At 45.1% G+C, this 21,530-nt stretch overlaps 1 protein-coding gene across 1 annotated transcript in view; it reads right to left on the bottom strand.

Annotated features, from left to right (window-relative positions):
* The window catches only part of LOC146049537 (uncharacterized), a 160,182-nt gene that overhangs the window by 15,375 nt on the left and 123,277 nt on the right, over positions 1 to 21,530 (bottom strand). Inside the window, exons 6-7 of the mRNA XM_083166070.1 lie at positions 20,263 to 20,367; positions 14,029 to 15,146 (exon numbers count right to left, since the gene is read on the bottom strand). Coding sequence (XP_083022196.1) covers positions 14,029 to 15,146; positions 20,263 to 20,367 — 1,223 coding nt within the window. The remainder of the gene's footprint in view (positions 1 to 14,028; positions 15,147 to 20,262; positions 20,368 to 21,530) is intronic.

Here is a 21,530-nt window from a genome sequence, read left to right as displayed (position 1 = left end):
AGCGATTGAAATCGCGGTCGTCGGGGGTAAAAATCGCGGTCATCGCGGTCATCACGGGTAAATCGGGATGCACGCGATGACCGCGATTTTCCCATAGGGAACAATGTTAAAAAGGCTGATTGACCGCGATTTTACTGTTAAATGCCTCAATGGACCCGATTTGGCAATAGGAATCAATGTTAAATGGGCCACAGAGCCCAAATAGGCACAATTGACCCTTAAATGTTCCCCCCAATTTTGAACGCCACCCCACGATCCACGCCAACCCGAAGCGTGGCGAGCGCAGCGAGCCCGCGAGGGGCGGCGGTACGCGTCCTACGACCTTTTCATGCCCTACTATCCACTAGGGCGTGGAGTTAGAATATAATAGTGTGGCGAGCGCAGCGAGCCACCGAGCCCGAAGCGTGGCGAGCGCAGCGAGCCCCGCGGATACCTTCACAGGTAGACGCGTCCCCTCGCGGGCTTCACAGGTGTCGGCGTCGCCACGGACACCTGTGAAGCCCGCGAGGGGACGCGTATAACTGTGAAGGTATCCGCGTCCCCTCGCGGGGCTCGCTGCGCTCGCCGCGCTTCGGGCTCGGTGGCTCGCTGCGCTCGCCACACTATTATATTCTCACTCCACGCCCTAGTGGATAGTAGGGCATGAAAAGGTCGGAGGACGCGTACCGCCGCCCCTCGCGGGCTCGCTGCGCTCGCCACGCTTCGGGTTGGCGTGGATTGTGGGGTGGCGTTAAAAATTGGGGGGGACATTTAAGGGTTAATGGGCTCTGTGGCCCATTTAACATTGATTCCTATGGCCAAATCGGGTCCATTGAGCCATTTAACAGTAAAATCGGGTCCATCGCGCCTTTTAACATTGATTCCTATGGTAAATCGGGAGCATCGCGTCGCGGGCATCGCGGGTACATTTATGGCCGGCCGCGACGCGACCGACACGATTTCCATGTTTAACATGGGTTTCAATGGGAAATCGCGGGCATCGCGTCGGTCGCGTCGTGGGCAGACATAAATGTACCCTCGATGACCGCGACGGGCGCCCATCTAGGTAAAGAGTACCTTTTTAGCCTTCTAGCTCTTTTCGCTGAGGAGATATTGCAAGGCATTTGGAAAAAATGTCAACGCGGTTTTATCCAAGGCGGAATGAGCTGGAGCCGATTTTTCAACGCTATCTTGTTCACACAATGCCTACAAGTCTAAATCTGCATTTTCAGCCTTCTAGCTCATTTCGTTCAGGAGATATTGCAAGGCATTTGGAAAAAATGTCAACGCGGTTTTCTCCAAAGCGGAATAAGCTAGAGCCGATTTTTCAACGATATCTTGTTCACACAATGCCTACAAGTCTAAATCTGCATTTTCAGCCTTCTAGCTCATTTCGTTAAGGAGATATTGCAAGGCATTTGGAAAAAATGTCAACGCGGTTTTCTCCAAGGCGGAATGAGCTGGAGCCGATTTTTCAACGCTATCTTGTTCACACAATGCCTACAAGTCTAAATCTGCATTTTCAGCCTTCTAGCTCATTTCGTTAAGGAGATATTGCAAGGCATTTGGAAAAAATGTCAACGTGGTTTTCTCGAAAGCGGAATGAGCTAGAGCCGATTTTTCAACGCTATCTTGTTCACACAATGCCTACAAGTCTAAATCTGCAATTTTTAGCCTTCTAGCTCTTTTCGCTGAGGAGATATTGCAAGGCATTTGGAAAAAATGTCAACGCGGTTTTATCCAAGGCGGAATGAGCTGGAGCCGATTTTTCAACGCTATCTTGTTCACACAATGCCTACAAGTCTAAATCTGCATTTTCAGCCTTCTAGCTCATTTAGTTCAGGAGATATTGCAAGGCATTTGGAAAAAATGTCAACGCGGTTTTCTCCAAAGCGGAATAAAGCTAGAGCCGATTTTTCAACGATATCTTGTTCACACAATGCCTACAAGTCTAAATCTGCATTTTCAGCCTTCTAGCTCTTTTCGTTAAGGTGATATTGCAAGGCATTTGGAAAAAATGTCAACGCGGTTTTCTGCAAAGCGGAATGAGCTGGAGCCGATTTTTCAACGCTATCTTGTTCACACAATGCCTACAAGTCTAAATCTGCAATTTTTAGCGGTACTCTTTACTTAGTTGGGCGCCAGCGATTGAAATCGCGGTCGTCGGGGGTAAAAATCGCGGTCATCGCGGTCATCACGGGTAAATCGGGATGCACGCGATGACCGCGATTTTCCCATAGGGAACAATGTTAAAAAGGCTGATTGACCGCGATTTTACTGTTAAATGCCTCAATGGACCCGATTTGGCAATAGGAATCAATGTTAAATGGGCCACAGAGCCCAAATAGGCACAATTGACCCTTAAATGTTCCCCCCAATTTTGAACGCCACCCCACGATCCACGCCAACCCGAAGCGTGGCGAGCGCAGCGAGCCCGCGAGGGGCGGCGGTACGCGTCCTACGACCTTTTCATGCCCTACTATCCACTAGGGCGTGGAGTTAGAATATAATAGTGTGGCGAGCGCAGCGAGCCACCGAGCCCGAAGCGTGGCGAGCGCAGCGAGCCCCGCGGATACCTTCACAGGTAGACGCGTCCCCTCGCGGGCTTCACAGGTGTCGGCGTCGCCACGGACACCTGTGAAGCCCGCGAGGGGACGCGTATAACTGTGAAGGTATCCGCGTCCCCTCGCGGGGCTCGCTGCGCTCGCCGCGCTTCGGGCTCGGTGGCTCGCTGCGCTCGCCACACTATTATATTCTCACTCCACGCCCTAGTGGATAGTAGGGCATGAAAAGGTCGGAGGACGCGTACCGCCGCCCCTCGCGGGCTCGCTGCGCTCGCCACGCTTCGGGTTGGCGTGGATTGTGGGGTGGCGTTAAAAATTGGGGGGGACATTTAAGGGTTAATGGGCTCTGTGGCCCATTTAACATTGATTCCTATGGCCAAATCGGGTCCATTGAGCCATTTAACAGTAAAATCGGGTCCATCGCGCCTTTTAACATTGATTCCTATGGTAAATCGGGAGCATCGCGTCGCGGGCATCGCGGGTACATTTATGGCCGGCCGCGACGCGACCGACACGATTTCCATGTTTAACATGGGTTTCAATGGGAAATCGCGGGCATCGCGTCGGTCGCGTCGTGGGCAGACATAAATGTACCCTCGATGACCGCGACGGGCGCCCATCTAGGTAAAGAGTACCTTTTTAGCCTTCTAGCTCTTTTCGCTGAGGAGATATTGCAAGGCATTTGGAAAAAATGTCAACGCGGTTTTATCCAAGGCGGAATGAGCTGGAGCCGATTTTTCAACGCTATCTTGTTCACACAATGCCTACAAGTCTAAATCTGCATTTTCAGCCTTCTAGCTCATTTCGTTCAGGAGATATTGCAAGGCATTTGGAAAAAATGTCAACGCGGTTTTCTCCAAAGCGGAATAAGCTAGAGCCGATTTTTCAACGATATCTTGTTCACACAATGCCTACAAGTCTAAATCTGCATTTTCAGCCTTCTAGCTCATTTCGTTAAGGAGATATTGCAAGGCATTTGGAAAAAATGTCAACGCGGTTTTCTCCAAGGCGGAATGAGCTGGAGCCGATTTTTCAACGCTATCTTGTTCACACAATGCCTACAAGTCTAAATCTGCATTTTCAGCCTTCTAGCTCATTTCGTTAAGGAGATATTGCAAGGCATTTGGAAAAAATGTCAACGTGGTTTTCTCGAAAGCGGAATGAGCTAGAGCCGATTTTTCAACGCTATCTTGTTCACACAATGCCTACAAGTCTAAATCTGCAATTTTTAGCCTTCTAGCTCTTTTCGCTGAGGAGATATTGCAAGGCATTTGGAAAAAATGTCAACGCGGTTTTATCCAAGGCGGAATGAGCTGGAGCCGATTTTTCAACGCTATCTTGTTCACACAATGCCTACAAGTCTAAATCTGCATTTTCAGCCTTCTAGCTCATTTAGTTCAGGAGATATTGCAAGGCATTTGGAAAAAATGTCAACGCGGTTTTCTCCAAAGCGGAATAAAGCTAGAGCCGATTTTTCAACGATATCTTGTTCACACAATGCCTACAAGTCTAAATCTGCATTTTCAGCCTTCTAGCTCTTTTCGTTAAGGTGATATTGCAAGGCATTTGGAAAAAATGTCAACGCGGTTTTCTGCAAAGCGGAATGAGCTGGAGCCGATTTTTCAACGCTATCTTGTTCACACAATGCCTACAAGTCTAAATCTGCAATTTTTAGCGGTACTCTTTACTTAGTTGGGCGCCAGCGATTGAAATCGCGGTCGTCGGGGGTAAAAATCGCGGTCATCGCGGTCATCGCGGGTAAATCGGGATGCCCGCGATTTTCCCATAGGGAACAATGTTAAAAAGGCTGATTGACCGCGATTTTACTGTTAAATGCCTCAATGGACCCGATTTGGCCATAGGAATCAATGTTAAATGGGCCACAGAGCCCAAATAGGCACAATTGACCCTTAAATGTTCCCCCCAATTTTTAACGCCACCCCACGATCCACGCCAACCCGAAGCGTGGCGAGCGCAGCGAGCCCGCGAGGGGCGGCGGTACGCGTCCTACGACCTTTTCATGCCCTACTATCCACTAGGGCATGGAGTGAGAATATAATAGTGTGGCGAGCGCAGCGAGCCACCGAGCCCGAAGCGTGGCGAGCGCAGCGAGCCCCGCGGATACCTTCACAGGTAGACGCGTCCCCTCGCGGGCTTCACAGGTGTCGGCGTCGCCACGGACACCTGTGAAGCCCGCGAGGGGACGCGTATAACTGTGAAGGTATCCGCGTCCCCTCGCGGGGCTCGCCACGCTTCGGGCTCGGTGGCTCGCTGCGCTCGCCACACTATTATATTCTCACTCCACGCCCTAGTGGATAGTAGGGCATGAAAAGGTCGGAGGACGCGTACCGCCGCCCCTCGCGGGCTCGCTGCGCTCGCCACGCTTCGGGTTGGCGTGGATCGTGGGGTGGCGTTAAAAATTGGGGGGGGGACATTTAAGGGTTAATGGGCTCTGTGGCCCATTTAACATTGATTCCTATGGCCAAATCGGGTCCATTGAGCCATTTAACAGTAAAATCGGGTCCATCGCGCCTTTTAACATTGATTCCTATGGTAAATCGGGAGCATCGCGTCGCGGGCATCGCGGGTACATTTATGGCCGGCCGCGACGCGACCGACACGATTTCCATGTTTAACATGGGTTTCAATGGGAAATCGCGGGCATCGCGTCGGTCGCGTCGTGGGCAGACATAAATGTACCCGCGATGACCGCGACGGGCGCCCATCTAGGTAAAGAGTACCTTTTTAGCCTTCTAGCTCTTTTCGCTGAGGAGATATTGCAAGGCATTTGGAAAAAATGTCAACGCGGTTTTATCCAAGGCGGAATGAGCTGGAGCCGATTTTTCAACGCTATCTTGTTCACACAATGCCTACAAGTCTAAATCTGCAATTTTTAGCGGTACTCTTTACTTAGTTGGGCGCCAGCGATTGAAATCGCGGTCGTCGGGGGTAAAAATCGCGGTCATCGCGGTCATCGCGGGTAAATCGGGATGCCCGCGATTTTCCCATAGGGAACAATGTTAAAAAGGCTGATTGACCGCGATTTTACTGTTAAATGCCTCAATGGACCCGATTTGGCCATAGGAATCAATGTTAAATGGGCCACAGAGCCCAAATAGGCACAATTGACCCTTAAATGTTCCCCCCAATTTTTAACGCCACCCCACGATCCACGCCAACCCGAAGCGTGGCGAGCGCAGCGAGCCCGCGAGGGGCGGCGGTACGCGTCCTACGACCTTTTCATGCCCTACTATCCACTAGGGCATGGAGTGAGAATATAATAGTGTGGCGAGCGCAGCGAGCCACCGAGCCCGAAGCGTGGCGAGCGCAGCGAGCCCCGCGGATACCTTCACAGGTAGACGCGTCCCCTCGCGGGCTTCACAGGTGTCGGCGTCGCCACGGACACCTGTGAAGCCCGCGAGGGGACGCGTATAACTGTGAAGGTATCCGCGTCCCCTCGCGGGGCTCGCCACGCTTCGGGCTCGGTGGCTCGCTGCGCTCGCCACACTATTATATTCTCACTCCACGCCCTAGTGGATAGTAGGGCATGAAAAGGTCGGAGGACGCGTACCGCCGCCCCTCGCGGGCTCGCTGCGCTCGCCACGCTTCGGGTTGGCGTGGATCGTGGGGTGGCGTTAAAAATTGGGGGGGGGACATTTAAGGGTTAATGGGCTCTGTGGCCCATTTAACATTGATTCCTATGGCCAAATCGGGTCCATTGAGCCATTTAACAGTAAAATCGGGTCCATCGCGCCTTTTAACATTGATTCCTATGGTAAATCGGGAGCATCGCGTCGCGGGCATCGCGGGTACATTTATGGCCGGCCGCGACGCGACCGACACGATTTCCATGTTTAACATGGGTTTCAATGGGAAATCGCGGGCATCGCGTCGGTCGCGTCGTGGGCAGACATAAATGTACCCGCGATGACCGCGACGGGCGCCCATCTAGGTAAAGAGTACCTTTTTAGCCTTCTAGCTCTTTTCGCTGAGGAGATATTGCAAGGCATTTGGAAAAAATGTCAACGCGGTTTTATCCAAGGCGGAATGAGCTGGAGCCGATTTTTCAACGCTATCTTGTTCACACAATGCCTACAAGTCTAAATCTGCATTTTCAGCCTTCTAGCTCATTTTGTTAAGGAGATATTGCAAGGCATTTGGAAAAAATGTCAACGCGGTTTTCTCCAAGGCGGAATGAGCTGGAGCCGATTTTTCAACGCTATCTTGTTCACACAATGCCTACAAGTCTAAATCTGCATTTTCAGCCTTCTAGCTCATTTCGTTAAGGAGATATTGCAAGGCATTTGGAAAAAATGTCAACGTGGTTTTCTCCAAAGCGGAATGAGCTAGAGCCGATTTTTCAACGCTATCTTTTTCACACAATGCCTACAAGTCTAAATCTGCAATTTTTAGCCTTCTAGCTCTTTTCGCTGAGGAGATATTGCAAGGCATTTGGAAAAAATGTCAACGCGGTTTTATCCAAGGCGGAATGAGCTGGAGCCGATTTTTCAATGCTATCTTGTTCACACAATGCCTACAAGTCTAAATCTGCATTTTCAGCCTTCTAGCTCATTTAGTTCAGGAGATATTGCAAGGCATTTGGAAAAAATGTCAACGCGGTTTTCTCCAAAGCGGAATAAGCTAGAGACGATTTTTCAACGATATCTTGTTCACACAATGCCTACAAGTCTAAATCTGCATTTTCAGCCTTCTAGCTCTTTTCGTTGTGATATTGCAAGGCATTTGGAAAAAATGTCAACGCCGTTTTCTGCAAAGCGGAATGAGCTGGAGCCGATTTTTCAACGCTATCTTGTTCACACAATGCCTACAAGTCTAAATCTGCATTTTCAGCCTTCTAGCTCTTTTCGTTAAGGAGATATTGCAAGGCATTTGGAAGAAATGTCAACGCGGTTTTCTCCAAAGCGGAATGAGCTGGAGCCGATTTTTCAACGCTATCTTGTTTACAAAATGACTACAAGTCTAAATCTGCATTTTCAGCCTTCTAGCTCTTTTAGTTAAGGAGATATTGCAAGGCATTTGGAAAAAATGTCAACGCAGTTTTCTCCAAAGCGGAATGAGCTAGAGCCGATTTTTCAACGCTATCTTGTTCACTCAATGCCTACAAGTATAAATCTGCATTATTAGCCTTCTAGCTCTTTTCGCTGAGGAGATATGGCAAGGCATATGGTATACATATCAACGCGGTTTGCTCCAAAGCGGAATGAGCTGGACCCGATTTTTCAACGCTATCTTGTTCACACTATGCCTACAAGTATAAATCTGCATTATTGACCTTCTAGCTCTTTTCGCTGAGGAGATATTTCAAGGCATATGGTATACATATAAAAGCGGTTTGCTCCAAAGCGGAATGAGCTGGACCCGAATTTTCAACGCTATCTTGTTCACACTATGCCTACAAGTGTACATCTGCATTATTGGCATTCTAGCTCTTTTCGCTGAGGAGATATTGCAAGGCATATCAACACGGTTTGCTCCAAAGCAGAATGAGCTGGACCCGAATTTTCAACGCTATCTTTTTCACACTATGCCTACAAGTGTAAATCTGCATTATTGGCCTTCTAGCTCTTTTCGCTGAGGAGATATTGAAAGGCATATGGTATACATATCAATGCGGTTTGCTCCAAAGCGGAATGAGCTGGACCCGAATTTTCAACGCTATCTTGTTCACACTATGCCTACAAGTGTAAATCTGCATTATTGGCCTTCTAGCCCTTTTCGCTGAGGAGATATTGAAAGGCATATGGTATACATATCAACGCAGTTTGCTCCAAAGTGGAATGAGCTGAACCCGAATTTTCAACGCTATCTTGTTCACACTATGCCTACAAGTGTACATCTGCATTATTGGCCTTCTAGAGCTTTTCGCTGAGGAGATATTGCAAGGCATATGGTATACATATCAACGCAGTTTGCTCCAAAGTGGAATGAGCTGGTCCCGAATTTTCAATGCTATCTTGTTCACACTTTGCCTACAAGTGTACATCTGCATTTTTGGCCTTCTAGAGCTTTTTGCTGAGGAGATATTGCAAGGCATATGGTATACATATCAACGCGGTTTGCTCCAAATCGGAATGAGCTGGGCCCGAATTTTCAACGCTATCTTGTTCACACTATGCCTACAAGTGTAAATCTGCATTATTGGCCTTCTAGCTCTTTTCGCTGAGGAGATATTGAAAGGCATATGGTATACATATCAACGCGGTTTGTTCCAAAGCGGAATGAGCTGGACCCGAATTTTCAACGCTATCTTGTTCACACTATGCCTACAAGTGTACATCTGCATTTTTCGCCTTCTAGAGCTTTTCGCTGAGGAGATATTGCAAGGCATATGGTATACATATCAACGCGGTTTGCTCCAAATCGGAATGAGCTGGACCCGAATTTTTAACGCTATCTTGTTCACACTATGCCTACAAATGTAAATCTGCATTATTGGCCTTCTAGCTCTTTTCGCTGAGGAGATATTGAAAGGCATATGGTATACATATCAATGCGGTTTGCTCCAAAGCGGAATGAGCTGGACCCGAATTTTCAACGCTATCTTGTTCACACTATGCCTACAAGTGTACATCTGCATTTTTCTCCTTCTAGAGCTTTTCGCTGAGGAGATATTGCAAGGCATATGATATACATATCAACACGGTTTGCTCCAAATCGGAATGAGCTGGACCCGAATTTTCAACGCTATCTTGATCACACTATGCCTACAAGTGTAAATCTGCATTATTGGCCTTCTAGCTCGTTTCGCTGATGAGATATTGAAAGGCATATGGTATACATATCAATGCGGTTTGCTCCAAAGCGGAATGAGCTGGACCCGAATTTTCAACGCTATCTTGGTCACACTATGCCTACAAGTGTACATCTGCATTATTGGCCTTCTAGTTTTTTTTCGCTGAGGAGATATTGCAAGGCATATGGTATACATATCAACGCGGTTTGTTCCAATGCGGAATGAGCTGGACCCGAATTTTCAACGCTATCTTGTTCACACTATGCCTACAAGTGTACATCTGCATTTTTCGCCTTCTAGAGCTTTTCGCTGAGGAGATATTGCAAGGCATATGGTATACATATCAACGCGGTTTGCTCCAAATCGGAATGAGCTGGACCCGAATTTTCAACGCTATCTTGTTCACACTATGCCTACAAGTGTAAATCTGCATTATTGGCCTTCTAGCTCTTTTCGCTGAGGAGATATTGAAAGGCATATGGTATACATATCAACGCGGTTTGCTCCAAAGTGGAATGAGCTGAACCCGAATTTTCAACGCTATCTTGTTCACACTATGCCTACAAGTGTACATCTGCATTATTGGCCTTCTAGAGCTTTTCGCTGAGGAGATATTGCAAGGTATATGGTATACATATCAACGCGGTTTGCTCCAAATCAGACTGAGCTGGACCCGAATTTTCAACGCTATCTTGTTCACACTATGCCTACAAGTGTACATCTGTATTATTGGCCTTCTAGCTCTTTTCGCTGAGGAGATATTGCAAGGCATATGGTATACATATCAACACGGTTTACTCCAAAGCGGAATGAGATGGACCTGAATTTTCAACGCTATCTTGTTCACACTATGCCTACAAGTGTACATCTGCATTATTGGCCTTCTAGCTCTTTTCGTTGAGGAGATATTGCAAGGCATATGGTATACATATCAACGCGGTTTGCTCCAAATCGGAATGAGCTGGACCCGAATTTTCAACGCTATCTTGTTCACACTATGCCTACAAGTGTACATCTGCATTATTGGCTTTCTAGCTCTTTTCGCTGAGGAGATGGGCGGGTGGTTTCCAGGATGCAGGATACCCCAGGAGGTGATGTCACTTTGTGGGGTGCAGACGGATTTCGGGGTACTGGCAGGGGCCCACGGACAGGTAGCACTGGTATCACCGGCGAACAAGCAGGAAGGCACTGAGAGGTCAGGATTCCCAGAGTCAGTATCAGGGTGGACTGAGGTGAAGGCTGCAGTGGACAGGAGTCTCCAACTGCACAAGACTAGGAAACCTTTGCACTGACACCAGTTCACCAGGACATATCCCCTAAATACATAGTGGGCGGCTGTCATTGGTTTAGACGGTGCAGGAAGTCAGGAAATCTGAACCTGGCGTCCAATCTGCATTTTGCCCACATCCAAGATGGCGGCGCTGGCCTCCTGGCTCCGCCTAAGTCACAACTCCCCTGGCACTCACAGGGACCCGCACCCATCACAAAGTGCCTCCTGGCCGGGACACAGCAGCGCGCCCACACCAGAGCCCCAGAACGGACAGTCGGCGGCGGGCACGAAGGGGTGAGTACCGGACCCGCCGTGCCCCGCGGCCGTCCGTGACAACTTTCAAATTCAGGACCATTCCATATATGAATTTAGGGGAGAATGATGTTCGCTTAAGTGTAACTTAAGCTGATACTTATTCAGATCTTTACTAAATGTATCCAAGTCTTCCTTTACCAATAGCACGTCATCAATATAAAAAGTGCCACATTTTCAGCCATGATGCTCCCATGGCCATCTCAATTTGTTGGTTGTAGTAGTCCCCGTTAAAGAAAAAGTGATTATTTGTTCAAATAAATTAAATTGCTAGGTGAAATCTTTATTTTCTTCAGAATAACCTAAGAATATCCCTCTCATGTGGGATATTCGTGTAGAGTACTTTGACATCCGCTGTAATTACATACAGGTTTTCTTTCCACTCAATGGGCCAGATGTATCAAGCTTCAAAAAGTGCTAAAATGGAGAGTGATAAACAGCCAGCCAATCAGCTTCTACATGTCATGTTACAGGTTTGAAAAATGATGTTTCGTCGTCCACAGACAACTTTTTCAAAGGTACTGTATAAGGTATTATCATATACCTTTGAAAAAGTTGTCTGTGGAAGACGAAACGCGTCAGTCCGAGCGTATACAGTCTGACCACCTTGGGATTACAAAAGGATTCCTCACTTGGACCAAATCTCCTCCTCCCTATACTTCTAAATTGTTGGACGTTTACACTGGATATCACAAGGGACACCACCACCTGCTATTACATCTGGAGCTACCTGATTAAGGACTGAAACTCTAAAGGATCCATACAAAATCTGGAGCAGGTATATAACAACTCCAGCAGGTTTATGGACACCCTCCACCCCAGTTTCCATCAGAATATATGTGGGAGTTTGTGACTATCCAACTCAGGAGAGTAACTCTAGGAACAAGTGAGACACCCCAAACTGTATTTATCTGTGCTTAAACTAATCGTGTATCCCATTTCAGGCTGTACACTTTTATTATACTATTATACTTAATTGCTTTTAAGACAATGAACTTTTAGCCAAAATAAAATATTTGTAATACCCAATTGGTCAAACTTATATTTTTTGTGCTAGCGCTCCACCACCCGTTGTGTTTCCATCTGTGTTGAAGCCTGGATATCACTAAAACCTGCACTGTTGGTATGCCTTGATTCCTGTGGTTGGGAATGCCTGACCTAGACATAGAAACATAGAATTTGACGGCAGAAAAGAACCACTTGGCCCATCTAGTCTGCCCCTTTTTTTAAACAAGTTACCTCAAACCATATTTGATCCTTATTTTTTTGTAAAGATATCAATATGCTTATCCCAAGCATGTTTAAATTGTACTACTGTATTTGCGTCTACCACCTCTGTTGGGAGGCTATTCCACTTATCTACTACTCTTTCTGTGAAAAAATTCTTCCTCACATTTCCCCTGAATCTTCCTCCCTCTAGTTTCAGTGCATGTCCTCGTGTTCTGTTGCTCCTCTTCCTGTGAAGAATGTCTCCCACCTGTACCTTGTTAAAGCCCTTGATATATTTGAAAGTTTCTATCATGTCCCCCCTTTCCCTTCTCTGCTCTAAAGTATACATATTAAGATCTTTTAGTCTTTCCTGGTACGTTTTGTGATGTAGGCCATGCACCATTTTAGTTGCTCTTCTTTGTACAGTCTCTAATGTATTTATATCCTTCTGGAGATATGGCCTCCAGAACTGAACACAATACTCTAGGTGAGGTCGTACCAATGACCTATACAGTGGCATTATTACTTCTTTCTTTCTACTGCTGATACCTCTCCCTATGCAACCAAGCATGTGACTTGCCTTCTTCATTGCTTTGTTACATTGCCTACCTGCTTTTAAGTCCCCTGAAATAGTGACACCTAGATCCCTCTCTTCCTCAGTAGTTTCCATTATAGTGCCATTTATACTATATTGAGTCTTTGGATTTCTGAGACCCAAGTGCATGATTTTGCATTTTTTGGCATTAAACTGTAGTTGCCATTCTCTTGACCATTTCTCTAATCTGCCTAGATCCTCAATCATTTGTTTTACCCCTCCTGGTGTGTCTACCCTGTTGCATACCTGTGTGTCATCTGCAAAAAGGCACATTTTACCCTCAATTCCATTTGCAATATCACCAATAAAGATATTAAAAAGCACCGGTCCAAGTACAGATCCCTGGGGTACTCCACTTGTAACCTTTCCCTCCTTTGACTGTACTCCGTTTACTAAAACTCTCTGTTTTCTGTCCTGCAACCACGCTCTTATCCATTCAACGATCTTAGAATCCAATCCCAAGCTTTCAAGTTTATTTAACAGTCTGCGATGTGTCAAAAGCTTTACTAAAGTCTAGATAAGCTACATCTACAGCCCCACCTTGATCTATTACTTTAGTCACCCAGTCAAAAAAGTCAATAAGATTTGTTTGACATGATCTTCCCCCAGTAAACCCATGCTGTTTTGGATCCTGTAAATTGCTGGTTTTGAGATATTCTACAACTCTTTGTTTTAAGAGTGTTTCCATCAATTTCCCTACTACTGATTCACTGGTCGATAGTTGCTTACCTCTTCCTTGCTTCCACTTTTGTGCAGTGTGACTAGAGTAGACAATGCACAACTCTGCCAAGTTAATTACCCAGAATAGTCACATTTAGAATGGAGTTTCAAAAATGTTGTGCATGAAACAAAGTTTGTGTACAGTGAAGCAAATGAAAGCAAAGGTGCTACTATCACAGTCTCATAAAATAATAAAAATTACGTATTCCAGAATATTTCATATTCTGGAATTGTGGTTAAGGGAGTCTCAACCTGAAACTGAATTTTTCTCTCCTGAAAATTACTAAACAGTAATGAAGGGGCAAGAAGTATTACTGTTCAATGTGTGGTTAAACAGAATATACAGAGCTGTATAGTTAATAAAAGGTAACAATACATAGTAAGCTACAGTCTCTAAGTGTTATGTATTGCATTACTTAATGTTGGCTATTACTTTTTATTGAAAGAGCCATGCAACATGTATTTTTCTATAGTGACAATATTCCACATACAGTTTTGCACAAGAATAAGAAATTGGAAAGTTGAAGAGCCTCCGTCACAATGGTCTTCCACTTAACACCTGGCAAAGAGAACAGTCAATAAAATTCTGTAGGAAAAATAACCTTGATTTTGTTTATTCAGGAACCTTAACTGTTTTTAGTCTGGCGTGGATTTTGACATGGGTGGTAAGATGAGCTTTACGAGTGAAGCACTTTCCGCATTCAGAGCATGCATAAGGCCTTTCTCCGGTGTGTGTTGTCTGGTGTCGGACAAGATCCCTATTGAGGGCAAATCTCTTATCACACTTGTTGCATGCGTATGGCCTCTCTCCAGTGTGCGATCTTTGGTGCACATTAAGATTGGAGTAACAAGTGAATCCTTTCCCACATACAGTGCAGATAAATGCCCAATCGCCTGTATGGACTGTCTTATGTTTTACAAGCCTAGAATTATCAGCAAAGCTCTTACCACATTCTTCACACGTGAAAGGCTTCTCTCCCGTGTGAGCCCTCTTGTGTATGACCAAAGCGGATGTACATGAAAACGTCTTTCCACATTCAATGCATATATATGGCTTCTCTCCAGTGTGTGTCCGGTTATGTATAAATAGAGAGGAGTTGCTGGTGAAACTTTTCCCACATTCCCAGCAGACGTAAGGCCTTTCTCCAGTGTGGATCCTAATATGAGTAGACAGAGTAGCACTACTAGTGAAGCTCTTCCCACAGTGTGTGCAGGTATAAGGCCGCTCTCCTGTGTGGATCCTCTCATGTATCACTAGAGATGACTTTCTGGCAAAACTTTTTCCGCAGTCGTTACAAGAGAATGGTCTTTCCCCAGTGTGGGATCTCTGATGTATAATAAGATGTGAACTTGAGATACAACTCCGACCACATTCGGTGCATATGTAGGTCTTCTGTACTTTGTAAGGTGTATAACGGATTGTTAACTTTGAGAGCTCTGAAGAATCTTTATGTTTCCTGCATTTATATTTTGACTCCACTGTGGATTTGTGAATACAAAGATTGCTACTGTTCCTTTTATCATTGTCTTCATTTTGGCTTTCTGTTCCTTCTTCTGGAGAATTTATGTTTTCAGCTGTGTTATCTACATCCTCAAAGCCTGCAGACTCTGCAGAACTTAAAGTGATGTTTTTTTGTTTACTAGGTTTCCGCCATCTTAGTTTTCGATGTGAATGGTGATACTTATCTTTCTTCTCTTCTTCTTTTAAACTGGGTGACTCACATCCACCTGGACAAACAGGTTCTGGTGGAAAAGCAAAAAATGTATGGTAGTAAAGTTTTTAAAACAATTGCTTCTCTATGAAAGGTTTTAGTGAAATTATCTGAAATTACAGTCTAGATATTAAGGATATCCATGATTATATCTATGATTGAGAACAGGTAACTTTATAAGTACAACCAAAAGAGTAGGGAAAGAAGACTATTTTTGCTGGGGCACAACTTAATTAAATTAATACATTTAAAAATTATACCTTTATTTCAATTGTTAAAACAAATACACATCTCCTTGAAATGGTGACCGCTAAACACAAAACAAAAAGTGAACAGGCACACATAGGGGTAAATTTACTAAGCTGGAATGGGTACAAATGCATTCATCTGTACCCATTTGATGTAAGATATGGCCGGGACTGGATGACCGACTGATTTACTATCAGCTGAATCTGCCATATGTATACTGTACATGGCCGGGTCAACCATATTCACCATCGATAGAACAAGGCCATATGTGGCCATTGTGTTTTATCTGATCATGATTGTATTTGACTAAAGCCTGCATGTATCAGTCAGATCCGTGCAGGCTTCTCAGTATAAAAATACAGTGGAGCGAAAAACTGTGGTCCCCCTGTATTTCTATAACCAGCACAAGGCTCATGGACTGGTCCTGGTTCCCAAAATATGGGAGACAAATAGAGCAGGGGTCCCCTGTATTTTGAAAACCAGCACTGGGCCCAAACAGCCAGCAAATGCCACAGCTAGTTCCTCTGCCAAAACATTAACCCCTGACTGGTCAGCCCGGGCCCCACAATAAAGGGGTCCCTCCCTCCAGGGCATCTCCTGTCCAGGCTGGAGCCAGGGTTTGTCTCCAGTTCCCCTAGGCGATGGGCATCAGGTTGATATCTAATAGATTTAATAAATATTCGGTTAAGTTGTGGAACTACAAGTCCCATTCAGCCTCCCGACATGCAGGGACTTGGAGAACCACAAGTCCCAGCATGAGGGGCATTAAAATCACACACACACCATAGAAAATAAAACTTCAATACATACTATATTCACCCATACATACTTACTTATAGGGTCCACCATAAGCCTGTCTCTTCATCAGTAGATGTCCATAGGTGTACCTGTGGAAATAAATTATATACTCACCCAGTGTATATTGCGTCTTTGGTCCATGTAGGTATCCATGGGTTAAAAAAACAAACCTAGAACACTGAGACTGAGAGGACGCTGACACGCTGAGTGACACGCTGAGTGACGCGATGTGTGACGCGGGGGGAGACGCGAGTCAGCTGCACGCTGCACACTGAATCTCGCTGTACAGCGGCACCAGGGCTCCAGGGGGGCCCGGGCACCGGGCAAGGAGGGCCGGGAGAGGGACTGTACAGTGGCACCAGCGGCACCAAGGGGCTGTATAGGGGCTGAACAGTGGCACCATTATTGTCCAGGGGGACCAGGCAAGGAGGACCGGTCCAAGGGGCTGTACAGTAGCACCAGGGTTGCACCAGGGTTCCAGGGGGACAAGGTGAAGCCTGGACACCCTCGGGCAGGAACCAGGCCAGTTCAGACCTTCACTTCACTGACAAACAGGCGCCATCAAACAGGTGCCTAACCAGGTACCAAAGAAGAATCACCAGGGAGCCTGGAGCAGGACGCACGTGTGCAGTGGAGGAGGAGGAGGTGAGGTGGAGATAGGAGAAGAATAGCAGGTCGGTCAGGTGAAGCAAGCACCAGGAAAAGGACGGGGTACGCTGCGAAGCAAGGAGCTGCACGATCATCTGAGGAAGCATAAAACCGCAAGTATACTGCATCAAACTATAAGTTTCTCTCTTGTCTTCTTCTTTTGCCACTTATTGTACTGTTTTGTTTTTTTTTAATCTGTATCTCAATTTGTTTTGTGCTTTTTTAATTATCGGGTTGCTTAGAGTTGTTTAGAGTTGTTTTGGAGTATTCTTCTATTCTATAGGGTAGGATCTGCATAGGTTCACTGTTATAAGCAGTACATTTTTGTCTTCTTTGTCTTTTGTCTCTTTTCTTCCTTCACTCTACACTACATATTTGAACACCTAGGGAACAGTTATCACAACATGGTCTCACTGGAAATCAACTTCCGTAAACCACAATATACAGGACCGGGTAAAGTACTAAACTTCAGAAAAGCTAATTTCATTTTATTCCGGGAAGCTCTAAAAGAAATTAAGTGGGGAGAGTTATTCGAAGGTAAGAATGCAGAGGAAATGTGGGATCAATATAACAAAAGCGTTTAAATTCTATAAAAATAACGTAAATGAGGAGGCGTTCATCAAGTATAAAGAATCAAACAAAACTTGTAAAGAAGTAATCAAAGTAGCTAAAAGGGAAAATGAAGAGCGCATAGCCACAGAAAGCAAAACTAACACCAAGAAGTTTTTCACGTACATAAACAGTAAGCGAATAATTAAAGAGAACGTAGGCCCATTAACAGATATCAACGGTAAAAGTTTTGCAGAGGATAATGGAAAAGCGGAACTGTTAAATAAGTTCTTCTCATCAGTGTTTACTAGGGGAGAGCAGATAGTGGAAAGCACAGATACCACAACTGGGACAAACAAACCGGATCTCAATATGGATCTCTCGAACGATTATATAATTTTGAGGCTCATCAAAATAAAAACTTACAAATCACCAGGGCCAGATGAGATACATCCTAGGGTACTAATGGAATTAAGGGAGGAACTAGCGACCCCTCTATATTGCATTTTTGAAAATTCACTATCAACAGGTATGGTACCAAAAGACTGGAGAATAGCAGATGTAGTGCCAATATTTAAAAAAGGTAAAAGGGATGACCCTGCAAATTACAGGCCTGTGAGCTTAACATCAATAGTGGGTAAAATATTTGAAGGAATTTTAAGGGATGGTATCCTGGAATATTTAGACCTTCATAGTTTACTTAGTATTAACCAACATGGGTTTGTGAAAAATCGTTCCTGCCAGACAAATTTACTGGGCTTCTATGAGGATGTCAGCAAAAACCTTGATAATGGAAACGCAGTAGATGTGGTCTTCCTTGATTTTGCAAAAGCTTTTGATACAGTACCACACATGAGGTTGATAAATAAAATGGAGGACCTGGGATTAGGGGCAAATATCTGTAGATGGGTAGGGAACTGGCTGTGTAATAGAGAACAAAGAGTGGTTGTGAACAGTGCAGTATCAACTTTGATACCAGTACTAAGTGGAGTGCCACAGGATTCGGTACTGGGGCCCATCTTGTTAAACATATATATTAACGATATTGGGATGGGGATTCTCAGCGATGTATCCATCTTTGCTGATGACACAAAACTGAGCAGAGTTATTAAATCAACAGAGGATGTGAACATACTTCAAAATGATCTTAACAAGCTAGATGAGTGGGCTAAAAAGTGGAAGATGAGGTTCAATGTGGATAAATGCAAGGTTATGCATCTCGGGAGACGTAACCAGTGTGCAAGTTAAACCTAAGCGGGGAGGCATTAGGTACTTCAGCACTTGAAAAAGATCTAGGAGTCCATATAGATAATAAGCTGGGGTGCAGTGTTCAGAATTCTAGCATGTATTAAAAGGGGCATGGAAACTAGGGACTCAAAAGTAATTATGCCACTGTACAAGGCATTGGTTAGACCACACCTTGAATATGGAGTACAGTTCTGGGCCCCACACTATAAAAAGGACATCATGGAATTGGAAAAAAACCCAAAGAAGAGCAACAAAGCTTATTAGGGGAATGGAGAATTTAAGCTATGAGGAGAGATTAAGCAAGCTGGGACTATTTACACTAGAGAAGAGACGTTTAAGGGGGGACATGCTCAACATGTACAAATATATCAGGGGCAAATATAAGGAACTCTCAAGCACCCTTTTTACTGCAAGAAAGGAATCTAGGACGCAAGGGCACGAATTTAGATTAGAGGAATGAAAATTTCATTCCCTCAAAAGAAAAAATGTCTTTATGGTCAGAGCAGTCAAACTTTGGAACTCTTCGGGGTTTGCACATGCACATACTCATGCATGCACAAACCTCCACCATTGGCCGGGGGGGTGAATTGCCTCCAATATTCACTGACACCAATGACTGCTCAAAGCGCTAAGCAACCTATTCTCAGCTAAAGAATTTAAATACTACTGTACACTTACACAAACATATGTCAAATAGTATTTGATATTTTCTTAGTGCCTTTTCAAATCAAATCAGAGGTAACTTTACTAAAGCTTCTAAACAGTCAAGTGGTTGGGCTGCCCATAGCAACCAATCAGATTCTGTTTGTCATTTTCTAGAACGCAAAAACGAAATGCCAGTTAGCTGGTTGCTATGGGCACACTACCACTTGACTGTTTTACTTGCTTTAGTAAACCTTGACAAAATAAACTGCCTGAAGAGCTACTAAAAAAAATAAAAAAAGAGAAATCAGCATAATAATCGAAAAATGCCCTTTACACACTATGCCACACACTGTAATGCCCCTGACACATTATGCCACATACCGCAATGCCCCAGACACAATATGCCACACACTGCAATTTCCAATATGCCACATACATACTTCCCAACACTGGAGGCAGAGGAGAAGGGACATCTGCACATGCCCCAAAATTAGGGGGCATGACCTACTATCATATGTCCTCAATAGTGCCAGATACAGCAGTGCCAGGTATTCCCCAATTGTGCAAGAAACACATATGCCCCCAATTTCCAAGCAGCAGCACAACTCAACATTGTTATTCCTGCTGCTGCTGGGGAGAGGAGAGTCCGGTGTCTTCCTGCTGGTTGTCTGTCTCCACCTCCGCTGCCCTCCTGAGGGGAGGAGACCACAGCATATCTCCCCTTCCCCTCACTTCCCTGTGACTGAGATGTAAGCCAATCAAAGCTCGCGGGCCAATTCCTGATTGGCTGATGGCCCAGTCACAGGGATACACTCCCCTTCCCTCAGAAGGGAATCAGCGTCGGGTAATGGAGGGACGGGCGAGTGTTTGCAGAGTGGTCAAGCCACCAGGATTTCTACCGCAAGCACAGGTTGGCGACCACTGGTCTAAAGCGACTCCTGCTACGTCAGACCATAAGTCTAAATTACTTTCTGATCTGGCACATCACTGCTCTAAAAGTGATAACTCACTTGTGTTGGTATCAGAGTCCAAGCGCTGTGGATAATCCTGGGTAACACTTGTGCTTGGTTTGTCAATTTCACTCTTTGGTGTAATCTTGGGATCCATGTTTAAACCTGTGTAAGATAATAGGAAATAAATATTACTCCACTAACATGGAGTATACGGAGTGAAAGGGTAAAAGGAACATTGCCTAGAAACTGATTTATTGCAGAATTATACAATATGGGCACTTTGATCTCTGAATGAAACTTTATTGGGTGTCGGATGTCCTGGCAACAGTCGGGATTACGATGGTCAGTACTTCGACGTCAGAATCCAAACTGTTTAACTGTCAATTTACAAGGGCTATTCTCCCTCTTGGGGGTCCATGACCCTCATAGAGTGAGAATACAACCTGTGGCGAGCCAGCAGCGAACCCGCAAGGGGCTTCTTTGCGCTTGTCCCCCTGTCGGGACACAGACGTTGGGATACTGACCACTGGAATCCCAACTATCGGGCAGTTATACCACACCCACTTTATTATAATGTTATTTTTAATAAAGCATCTCACGAATAGAACATGCATATCTAATTATTAACCTTTCTTTGGTGGAAGTTTATAGACTACCCATTGTTCAGTCTCTTAACATTCCCCCAAAAAACAACACTGTAGACCAGTGATTTCTAAACTGTGTGCCGTGGCACTCCGGGGTGCATTGGGGTACTTGCAGAGCAGAGCAGAATGTCAGTGCTTGTTATTTTACCGCAGGTAAAGCTTTGTTATACAGATGGTGCCATCCACATCTAGCCCTTTAAAAGGATTAAGTGAGTAATGTGATTACTCTGTTAATCCCCTACTGTATTCTTCAATGTATTGTATTGCAACTGAGAACAATAGATGTTAGCTCAGCATGGCTATCCAGAGACGGATAGATGAGGCTGGCTCCTTAGTAAATAACAGAAGAGCTTTGTTATATGGTGGCCCTTAAGAGAATAATCGGATAATCTTATGACCACTTTGCTAAAGTTAATATACATGTAAATGTCATCACATTTGGGGATAACACGAAAGTGGGACCATCTAAACTCTATATATATATATATAAAAGATATATTATATAGTGATTATTCTATGGGCGCTATTCACACCGTTGTAAGGGGCTTCGCCCTCTTAACCTGTGAACTCCTTTATTGCATGAAATATGATTATATATTGTATTATATGGAGCATTGCGGGGGTGCTGTGGCTGGGGTAAGGGCAGGTGCAGAGGTGTTGCGGGTAGGTGAGGGTTGGGTG

The sequence above is a fragment of the Crinia signifera genome, chromosome 12, assembly GCF_055691185.1.
Source record: "Crinia signifera chromosome 12, ASM5569118v1, whole genome shotgun sequence".
Classification (NCBI taxonomy): domain Eukaryota; kingdom Metazoa; phylum Chordata; class Amphibia; order Anura; family Myobatrachidae; genus Crinia; species Crinia signifera.
This window is presented reverse-complemented; position numbering and strand designations above follow the sequence as displayed.